The sequence below is a fragment of the Lupinus angustifolius genome, unplaced genomic scaffold (assembly GCF_001865875.1).
Source record: "Lupinus angustifolius cultivar Tanjil unplaced genomic scaffold, LupAngTanjil_v1.0 Scaffold_426, whole genome shotgun sequence".
Lineage (NCBI taxonomy): Eukaryota > Viridiplantae > Streptophyta > Magnoliopsida > Fabales > Fabaceae > Lupinus > Lupinus angustifolius.
Genome location: NW_017727832.1, coordinates 50,945 through 62,699, shown reverse-complemented (window position 1 = coordinate 62,699; position 11,755 = coordinate 50,945). Strand labels below are relative to the sequence as shown.

The window sequence follows — 11,755 nt, the reverse complement described above, 5'->3', positions numbered from 1 at the left end:
TTAGGATTAGGATTAGGATTAGGATTAAGATTAGGATTAGGATTAGGATTAGGATTAGGATTATGATTAGGATTAAGATTAGGATTAGGATTCGGATTGGGATTAGGATTGGGATAAGGATCAGGGTTAGGATTAGGAATTGGATTAGCATTACGATTAGGAATTAGGATTAGAATAAAGAATATGATAAGGATTTGGATTTGGATTTGGATTTTGATTAGGATTAGCATTTGGATTAGCACATGGATCATGATTATGAATAGGAATAGGAGTAGGATTAGGATTTGGAATAGTATTAGGATTTGGATTAGTATTAGGATTTGGATTAGGTTTAGGACTATTATTAGGATTAGGATCAGAATTTGGAATAGGATTTGGAGTAGAATTTGGATTAGGATTAGGCTTAGGATAAGGATTAGGATTAGAATTAGGAATAGGATTAGGATTAAGATTAGAATTAGGATTAGGAGTAGGAGTAGGAATAGGAGTTGTTGTAGGAGTAGGAGTATGTGGAGGATAAGGATTTGGATTTGGATTAGCATTTGGAATGAGCTTAGGATTAGGATTCAGATTAGGATTAGGATTTGGATTTGCGTATGGATTGTGTTTATGATTAGGAATAGGAGTAGATTTTCGACTAGCATAGGGATTATGATTTGTATTAGGATTAGGTGTAGGATAGGATTATGAGTAAGAGGAGGAGTAGGAGTGGAATTAGGATTAGGATTATGATTAGGATTAGGATAAGGATTAGGATTAGGATTAGGAGTAGGAGTAGGCATAGGAGTAGGAATAGGATTAAGATTAAGATTAGAATTTGGATTAGGATTCAGATTAGCATTAGGATAAGGACTAGGATTAGGATTAGGAGTAGTAGTAAGATTAGGATTAGGAGTAGGAGTATGATTAAGACTAGGAGTAGGAGTAGGAGTGTGATTAGGACTAGGAGTAGGAGTATGAGTTGGACTAGGAGTTGGAGTACGAGTAGGATTAGGAGTAGGGGTAGGAGTCAGATTAGGATTAGGAGTAATAGTAGGAGTTGCATTAAGAATAGGATTAGGATTATGATTACGATTAGGATAAGGATTAGGATTAGGAATAGGATTCAGATTAGGATAAGGATTAGGATTAGGATTAGGATTAGTATTTGTGTTAGGATTCAGTTTAGTATTAGAATCACGATTTGTATTAGGATTAGCATTAGGAGTAGGTGTAGGATTGGGATTACAATTAGGATTAGTATTAGGATTAGTATTAGTATTAGGATTAGGATTAGGATCAGGATTAGGATTAGTAAATGGATTAGGATTACGATTAAGATTAGGACTAGGATTAGGATTAGGATTAGGATTAGGTTTAGGATTAGGAGTAAGCGGAGGAGTATGAGTAGGATAAGGATTCAGATTACGATTAGGATTTGGATTAGGATTAGGATTAGGATAAGGATATGGATTAGGAATAGAATTAGGATAAGGATTAGGAATAGGTTAAAGAAGAGGTTCAGGATTAGGATTAGGAGTAGGAGTATGCGTTGGAGTAGGATTAGAATAAGGATTAGGATTTGGATTAGTGTTGGGAATAGGATTCAGAGTAGGATTAGAATCTGGATTAGGATTCGGATTAGCATTAGGATTAGGAGTAGGAGAAAGATTAGGATTAGGAGTAGGAGTATGATTAGGAGTATGATTAGGAGTATGATTAGGACTAGGAGTAGGAATAGGAGTAGGTGTAGGAGTAGAAGTATGAGTAAGATTAAGATTAGGAGTTGTAGTAGGTGTTGGATTAAGAATGAGATTAGTATTATGATGAGGATAAGGATTAGGATTACGATTACTAGTAGGAGAAGGGGTAGGAGTAGGATTAGGATTAAGATTAGGACTGGGATTAGGATTAGGAATTATATTAGCATTATGATTAGGAGTAGAATTAGGATTATGATTTGGATTAGGATGAGGATTAGGAATATGATAAGGATTTGGGATAGGATTTGGATTTGAATTAGGATTTGCATTTGTTTTAGCATAGGGATTATGATTATGATTTGGAATAGGAGTTGGAATAGATGTAGGATTTGGATTAGGATTTGGATTAGGATTAGGATTAGGATTATGATTAGGATTAGGATTTGGATTAGGATTAGGATTAGGATTACGATAGGGATTAGAATTAGGATAGGATTAGGAGTAGTAGGAGTAGGCGTTGGATATGGATTAGGATAACGATTAGGATTAGGATAAGGAATAGGATAAGGACTAGGATTAGGTTTAGGAGTAGGAGTAGGATAGGCATATGAGTAGTATTAGGAAAGGGATTAGGATTAGTATTTGGATTAGGACTAGGATTAGGATTTGATTAGGATTATGATTAGGATTTGGATAAGGAGTGAGATTACGATTAGGATTTGGATCAGGATTAGGATAAGGATTTGGATAAGGAATACAATCAGGATAAGGCTTAGGATTAGAATAAGCATGAGGATTAGGATTAGGATTAGGAGTAGGAGTAGGAGTAGAAGTAAGAGTAGGCGTAGGCGTAGGATTAGAATTTGGATTAGGTATATGATTCAGATTAGGATTAGAATTTGGATTAGGATTCAGATTAGCATTAGGGTAAGGATTAGGATTAGGATTAGGAGTAGGAGTAACATTAGAGTAGAAGTAGGAGTATGATTAGGACTAGGAGTAGGAGTATGATTAGGACTAGGAGTAGGAGTCTGATTTGGACTACGAGTAGGAGTATGATTAGGACTAGGAGTATGAAGAGGATTTGGACTAGGAGTAGGTGTAGGAGTAGGAGTACGAGTATGCTAGGATTATGATTAGTAGTAGGTGTTGGATTAGGAAGGAGATTAGTATTACGATTAGGATAAGGATTAGGATTAGGGTTAGTAGTAGGAGAATGAGTAGGAGTAGGATTAGGATTAGGATTAGGATTGGGATTAGGATTGGGATTAGGATTAGGATTAGAATTGGGATTAGGATTAGGATTAGGAATTGTATTAGCATTATAATTAGGAGTAGAATTAGGATTATGATTTGGATTTGGATTAGGAATAGAAATATGATAAGGTTTTGGATTAGGATTAGGATTTGGATTAGGATTAGCCTTTGGATTAGCATTGGCATTATGATTATGACTAGGAATAGGAGTAGAAGTATGATTAGAAATTTGATTAAGATTCAGAATAGGATTAAGATTGGCTTTAGGAATTGGATTAGTATTACGATAAAGAGTAGGATTGGGATTAGGATTAGGATTAGCATTAGGATTAACATTAGGATTAGGATTAGGATTCGGATGAGGATTAGGATTAGGATTAGGATTAGGATCAGGATCAGGATTTGGATTCGGATTAGGATTAGGATTAGGATGAGGATCAGGATGAGGATTAGGATTAGGATTAGGATTAGGATCAGGATCAGAATTAGGATTAGGATTAGGATTTGGATTAGGATTAGGATTAGGATTAAGATTAGGATTAGGATTCGGATTGGGATTGGGATTAGGATTGGGATTAGGGTTAGGATTAGGAATTGGATTAGCATTACGATTAGGAATATTAAGATTAGAATTAAGAATAAGATAAAGATTTGGATTAGGATTAGCATTTGGATTAGCGCATGGATCATGATTATGAATAGGAATAGGAGTAGGATTAGGATTTGGATTAGTATTAGGATTTGGATTAGGTTTAGGACTATTATTAGGATTAGGATTAGAATTTGGAATAGGATTGGGAGTAGAATTTGGATTAGGATTAGGCTTAGGATAAGGATTAGGATTAGAATTAGGAATAGGATTAGGATTAAGATTAGAATTAGGATTAGGAGTAGGAGTAGGAATAGGAGTTTTTGTAGGAGTAGGAGTATGTGGAGGAAAGGATTAGGATTTGGATTAGCATTTGGAATGAGCTTAGGACTAGGATTCGGATTAGGATTAGGATTTGGATTTGCGTATGGATTGTGTTTATGATTAGGAATAGGAGTAGGTTTTCGACTAGAGTATGGATTATGATTTGTATTACGATTAGGATTAGTTTTAGAATAGGATTAGGAGTAAGAGTAGGAGTAGGAGTAGAATAAGGATTAGGATTATGATTAGGATTAGGATTAGGATTAGGAGTGGGAATAGGATTCACATTAAGATTAGAATTTGGATTAGGATTCAGATTAGCATTAGGATAAGGACTAGGATTATGATTAGTAGTAGTAGTTAGATTAGGAGTAGGAGTAGGAGTGTGATTAGGACTAGGAGTAGGCGTATGAGTAGGACTAGGAGTCAGAGTACGAGTAGGATTAGGAGTAGGGGTAGGAGTCAGATTAGGATTAGGAGTAATAGTAGGAGTTGTATTAAGAATAGGATTAGGATTATGATTATGGTTAGGATAAGGATTAGGATTAGGATTAGTAGTAGGACAAGGAGTAGGAGTAGGGTAAGGATTAGTATTAGGATTAGGATTAGGAATAGGATTCAGATTAGGATAAGGATTTGGATTAGGGTTAGGATTAGTATTTGGGTCAGGATTCTGTTTAGTATTAGAATCACGATTAGTATTAGGAATAGGATTCAGATTAGGATAAGGATTTGGATTAGGGTTAGGATTAGTATTTGGGTCAGGATTCGGTTTAGTATTAGAATCACGATTAGTATTAGGATTAGCATTAGGAGTAGGTGTAGGATTAGTATTAGGATTAGTATTAGGATTAGGATTAGGATTAGGATTAGGATTAGGATTAGGATTAGGATTAGGATAGGATTAGGATTAGGATTAGGATTAGGATTAGGATTAGGATTAGGATTAGGATTAGGATTAGGATTGGATTAGGATTAGGATTTGGATTAGGATTAGGATTTGGATTAGGATGAGGATTAGGATTAGAATTAGGATATTGATTAGGATTGGGATTTGGATCATGATTTGGATTTAAATTAGGATAGTATTAGGAGTAGGAGGAGGAGTATGAGTAGGATAAGGATTTGTATTACGATTAGGATTTGGATTAGGATGAGGATTAGGATAAGGATTTATATTAGGACTACAATTAGGATAAGGATTAGGATTAGGATAAGGATGAGGTTAAGGATTAGGTTTTGGAGTAGGAGTAGGAGTAGGCATAGGAGTAGGCTTAGCATAAGGATTAGGATTTGGTTTAGGATTAGGAATATGATTCAGATTAGGATTAGAATTTGGATTAGGATTTATATTAGAATTAGGATAAGGATTAGGATTAGGAGTAGGAGAAAGATTAGGATTAGGAGTAGGAGTATGATTAGGACTACGAGTATGAGCATGATTAGGACTAGGAGTAGGAATAGGAGTGGACTAGGAATAGGAATAGGAGTGGACTAGGAGTAGGAGTAGGTGTAGGAGTAGGAGTATGAGTAAGATTAGGATTAGGAGTAATAATAGGAGTTGGATTACGAATGAGATTAGTATTACGATTATGATAAGGATTAGGATTAGGATTACTAGTAGGAGAAGGTGTAGGAGTAGGATAACGATTAGGATTAGGATTAGGATTGGGATTAGGATTGGGATTAAGATTAGGATTAGATAGTTTATTAGCATTACGAATTGGAGTAGAATTAGGATTAGGATTTGGATTTGGATTAGGATTAGGAATATGATAAGGATTTGGATTAGGATTCGGATTTGGATTAGAAATAGAATTTTGATTATCATAGGATTATGATTATGATTAGGAATAGGATTAGGTGTAGGATTTGGATGAGGATTAGGATTAGGATTATGATTATGATTAGGATTTGGATTAGGATTACGATTTGGATTTGGATTAGGATTAGGATTTAGATTTGGATTAGGATTCAAATTTGGTTTACGATTAGGATTAGGATTACCATTAGGATTAGGATTAGGATTTGGAGTAGGATGACAATTAGTATTAGGATTAGGATTTGGATAAGGATTAGTATTAGGATAAGAATTAGGATTTGGAATTGGAGTAGGAGTAGGAGCAGGAGTGGGAGTGGGAGTGGGAGTGGGAGTGGGAGTGGGAGTGGGAGTGGGAGTGGGAGTGGGAGTGGGAGTGGGAGTGGGAGTGGGAGTGGGAGTGGGAGTGGGAGTGGGAGTGGGAGTGGGAGTGGGAGTGGGAGTGGGAGTGGGAGTGGGAGTGGGAGTGGGAGTGGGAGTGGGAGTGGGAGTGGGAGTGGGAGTGGGAGTGGGAGTGGGAGTGGGAGTGGGAGTGGGAGTGGGAGTGGGAGTGGGAGTGGGAGTGGGAGTGGGAGTGGGAGTGGGAGTGGGAGTGGGAGTGGGAGTGGGAGTGGGAGTGGGAGTGGGAGTGGGAGTGGGAGTGGGAGTGGGAGTCGGAGTAGGAGTAGGAGTAGGAGAGGAGTAGGAGTAGGAGTAGGAGTAGGAGTAGGAGTAGGAGTAGGAGTAGGAGTAGGAGTAGGAGTAGGAGTAGGAGTAGGAGTAGGAGTAGGAGTAGGAGTAGGAGTAGGAGTAGGAGTAGGAGTAGGAGTAGGAGTAGGAGTAGGAGTAGGAGTAGGAGTAGGAGTAGGAGTAGGAGTAGGAGTAGGAGTAGGAGTAGGAGTAGGAGTAGGAGTAGGAGTAGGAGTAGGAGTAGGAGTAGGAGTAGGAGTAGGAGTAGGAGTAGGAGTAGGAGTAGGAGTAGGAGTAGGAGTAGGAGTAGGAGTAGGAGTAGGAGTAGGAGTAGGAGTAGGAGTAGGAGTAGGAGTAGGAGTAGGAGTAGGAGTAGGAGTAGGAGTAGGAGTAGGAGTAGGAGTAGGAGTAGGAGTAGGAGTAGGAGTAGGAGTAGGAGTAGGAGTAGGAGTAGGAGTAGGAGTAGGAGTAGGAGTAGGAGTAGGAGTAGGAGTAGGAGTAGGAGTAGGAGTAGGAGTAGGAGTAGGAGTAGGAGTAGGAGTAGGAGTAGGAGTAGGAGTAGGAGTAGGAGTAGGAGTAGGAGTAGGAGTAGGAGTAGGAGTAGGAGTAAGATTATGATTACGATCAGGATTAGGTTTAGTATTAGGATTAAGACTAGGATAAGGAATAGGATTATGGATAAGATTAGAATTAGGTTTAGGATGCAGGTTTGGATTAGTATTAGGGCTAGTATTACGGTGAGGATTAGGATTGATTAGGTTTAGGATTAGGATTAGGTGTAGGATTAGGATTAGGATCAGGATTATGACTTGGATTCAGATTTGGATTAGGATGAGGATTAGGGTTAGGATTAGGATGAGGACGAGGATTATGATTAGTAACATGATTAAGATTAGTATTAGAATTAGTAATAGGAAGAGGATTAGGTTTAAGAGTTAGATTAGGATTAGAAGTAGAATAAGGATTAGGATTGGGATGAGGATAAATATGAGAATGAGGATGAGGATGAGGATGAAGATGATGGTAATGAGGATGAGGATGAAGATGATGATAATGAGGATGAGGATACCGATTAAGAATAGGATGAGCATGACGACTAGGATTAAGTTGTTGATAATGAGGATGGGGATTAGGATTTTGATTACTTTTAGGATTATGAGGAGGATTAGGATTAGGACTAGGGAAATTATTAGGATGAGGATGATGATGATGATTAGTATTAGAATGAAGATTAGGATTAGGAATAGGATTAGGACGAGGATTTGGAGTTGGATTAGGATTAGGGTGGTGATTATGATTAGGATTTGGATTAGGATTAGGATTAATACTAGGATTAAGATTAGGATTAAGATTAGGAATATGAATAGGATTAGAATTAGGATTAGGATAATGATAAGGATTTAGATTAGGAAATGGATTCGAATGAGGATGAGGAGAAGGACGAGGATTAGGATGAGGGTTAGGATGAGAATGAGAATGAGGATTAGGATTATGATGAGAATGAGGATGAGAATGAGGATGAGGATTAGGATGAGGAGTAGTATTAGGAGCAGGATTAAGATTATGATTAGAATTAGGATTAGGATAAGGATTATGATTAGGATTGCGATTAGGAATAGGATTAGTATTGGAATTGGGATAAGGATAGGGATTAGGATTAGGATTAGGATTAATATTAGGATTAGGATTGGGATTAGGATTTGGATTAGGATTCAAATTAACATTAGGATTTAGATTTCGTTTATGAATAGGATTAGTATTGGGAATGGGATGAGGATGTGAATGAGGATGTGAATAGGATTAGTAATGGGAATTAGGATGAGGATGATGATCAGGATGGAGAGGACGATTAGGATTAGGATTTGGATTAGGATGAGGATTTGGATTAGGATTAGGAGTAGGATGATGATTATGATTAGGATTAAGATTAAGATTAGGATTTGGATGAGGACGAGGATGATGATTAGTATTAGGATGCAGATTTTAGTTAGAATTAGGATCAGAATTTGGATGAAGATGAGGATGAGGATGAGGATGATGATGGTGATTAGGATTAGAATGAAGATTAGGATTAGGACGAGGATTTGGATTTGGATTAGGTTTAGGATGGTGATTATGATTAGGATGAGGATGAGGATTATGATAAGGATTCAGATTAGGATTAGGATTAGGATTATGAATAAAGTTAGAATTAGGATTAGGGTTAGGATGAGGATGAGGAATAAGATTAGGAAATGGATTTGAATGAGGACGAGGAGAAGGACGAGGATCTTGATTAGGATTTGGATTAGGTTTAGGATTAGGATTAGGGTTAGGATGAGGATGCGGATGAAGAATAGGAATTTGAATTAGGATTAGGATTAAGATTAGGTTTCAGATTATGATTATGGTTATGATTTGGATTAGTATTAGGATCACGATTTAGGATTAGGTTTAGGATTGAGATTTGGATTAGGATTAGGATTAGGATTAGGATTAGGATTAGGATTAGGATTAGGATTAGGATGAGGATAAGGACAAGGTTGAGGATGAAGATTAGGATTAGGATGAGGATGACGATGAGGGTGATGAGGAGGAGGATGAGGACGACAATGAGGATGAAGATGAGGATGAGGATGGGCAAGTGGAGGAGGATCAGCATGAGGAGGATGGGCAAGTGGAGGAGGATCAGCATGAGGACGACGATGAGGATGATGATGAGGACGAGGATGGGGATGAGGATGAGGATGAGGATGAGGATGAGGATGAGGATGAGGATGAGGATGAGGATGAGGATGAGGTTGAGGATGAGGATTAGGATGAGGATGAGGGTGAGGATAAGGATGACTTTGAGGATGATGATGTTGATCATGATGAGGATGAGGATAAGATTGAGGATAAGGAGGAGGATGACGATGAAGACAAGGATTGGGATGAGGATGAGGATGAGGATGAGGATGAGGATGAGGACGAGGACGAGGACGAGGATGAGGATGAGGACGAGGATGAGGATTGGGATGGGGATGACGATGTGCATGAGGATGAAGATTATGATTAGGATTCCGATTAGGAAGAGGATAAGGATGAGGATGATGCTGAGGATTAGAATGAAGATGAGGATGAGGATGATAATGAGGATTAGATTGAGGATGAGGATGAGGATGAGGATGAATATGAATATTAGGATTAGGGTGGGGATGAGGATGAGGATGAGGATTAGGATTAGGATGATGATGACGGTCAAGATGAGGATGAGGATGCCGATGAGTCTGAGGATTCGGATGTGAATGAGGAGGAGGAGGAGGCTGATGATGAGGACGAGGATGAGGACGAGGATGAGGATGATGATGAGGATGAGGATGAGGATTAGGATTAAGTTTATTATAAGGGTTAGGATTAGGAATTACGATTAGGATAAGGATTAAGATTTGGATTAGGATTGGGATGAGGATTGGGATGAGAATGAGAATGAGAATGAGAATGAGGATGAGGATGAGGATGGGGATGAGGAGGAGGAGGAGAAGGAGGAGAACGATGAGGAGGAGGAGGAGGATGAGGAGGAGGAGGAGGAGGATGAGGATGAGGATTAGGGTGATGATGAGCACGAGGATTGGAATGAGGAAGAGGATCAGGATGTGGATGTGGATAAGGACGAGGATGAGGATTAGAATTAGGATTTGTATTAGGATTAGGATTAAGATTGGATTTAAGATTAGGATTATGGTTATGATTAAGATTACGATTAGCAATTAGGATTAGGAGTATGATTAAAATATGGATTAGGATTAGGTTTAGGATTGGGATGAGGAAGAGGAAGAGGAAGAAGATAAGGATGAGGGTGAGTCTAATGATGAGGAAAATGATTAGGATGAGGAAGAGGATGAGGAAGAGGATAAGGATGAGGATTATGATGATGAGGAGGAGGACGAGGATGAGGATGACAATGAGGACGATTTTGAGGACGAGCTTGAGGATGACGATGAGGATAAGGTTTAGGATTTGAATTAGGATTAGGATTAAGATTAGGATTAGGATAAGGATTAAGATTAGGATTAGGATTAGGATGACGAATGGGATGAGGATGAGGAAGAGGATGAAGATGAAGATGAGGATGAGGAGGACTAGGATTAGGATTAGGATTAGGATTAGGTTTAGGATAAGGATGAGGATAAGGACGAGGTTGAGGATGAAGATTAGGATTAGGATGAGGATGACGATGAGGGTGATGAGGAGGAGGATGAGGACGACAATGAGGATGAAGATGAGGATGAGGATGGGCAAGTGGAGGAGGATCAGCATGAGGAGGATGGGCAAGTGGAGGATGATCAACATGAGGACGAGGATGAGGATGATGACGAGGACGAGGATGGGAATGATGATGAGGATGTGAATAAGGATTAGGGTTTGGGTTAGGATTAGGATTAAGATTTGGTTTAGGATTAGGATTATGTTTATGATAAGGATTAGGATTAAGAATTACAATTAGGATAAGGATTAAGATTTGGATTTGGATTAGGATTGGGATGAGGATTGGGAGGAGGATGAGGATGAAGATGAAGATGAAAATGAGGATGAGGATGAGGAGGAGGTGGAGGAGGATGAGGATGAGGATGAGTATGAGGATGAGGATGAGGATGAGGATGAGGGTGAGTATGAGGATGAGGATGAGGATGAGGAGGAGGATGAGGATGAGGATGACGATGAGGATGAGGATGAGGATGAGGACGAGGATGAGGATGAGGATGAAGATAAGGAAGAGGATGAGGATGAGGATGACGAAGAGGATGAGGATGAGGATGAGCATTAGAATGAGAATGAGGATGAAGATGAGGATGAGGATGAGAATGAGGATGAGGATGAGGATGAGGATGAGCATTAGAATGAGAATGAGGATGAAGATGAGGATGAGGATGAGGATGAGGATGAGGATGAGGATGAAGAGGAGGAGGTGGAGGATTAAGATTAGGATTAGGATGAGGATGAGGATAAGGATGAGGTTGAGGATGAGGATTAGGATGAGGATGACGATGAGGATGATGAGGAGGAGGATGAGGATGAGGACGAGGATGAGGATGAGGATGAGGACGAGGATGGGATTGAGGATGAGGATGAGGATAAGGATTTGTATTAGAGTATTTGTATTTGGATTAGGATTAAGATTAGGTTTAGGATTAGGAATTACGATTAGGGTAAGGATTAAGATTTGGATTAGGATATGGATTGGGAGGAGGATTGGGATGAGGATGAGGTTGAGGATGAAGATGAGGATGAGGATGAGGATGAGGATGACGAGGAGGATGAGGATGACAATGACAAAGAGGATTAGGATGAGGATTAGAATGAGGACGAGGATGACGATGAGGATGAGGATGATGATGAGGATGGGGATGAGGATGAGGATGAGAATGAGGAGGAGGAGGAGGAGGAGGAGGATGA

The 11,755-nt window shown here is 39.1% G+C and overlaps 1 protein-coding gene across 1 annotated transcript in view; it reads left to right on the top strand.

The window, feature by feature from the left end:
* The first annotated feature begins 3,867 nt into the window (after positions 1–3,867).
* Positions 3,868–11,755, top strand: part of LOC109341295 (putative per-hexamer repeat protein 5) — a 58,428-nt gene continuing 50,540 nt past the window's right edge. Inside the window, exons 1-2 of the mRNA XM_019579171.1 lie at positions 3,868–3,953; positions 5,968–6,341. Of these exons, the coding sequence (XP_019434716.1) occupies positions 3,868–3,953; positions 5,968–6,341 (460 nt within the window). The remainder of the gene's footprint in view (positions 3,954–5,967; positions 6,342–11,755) is intronic.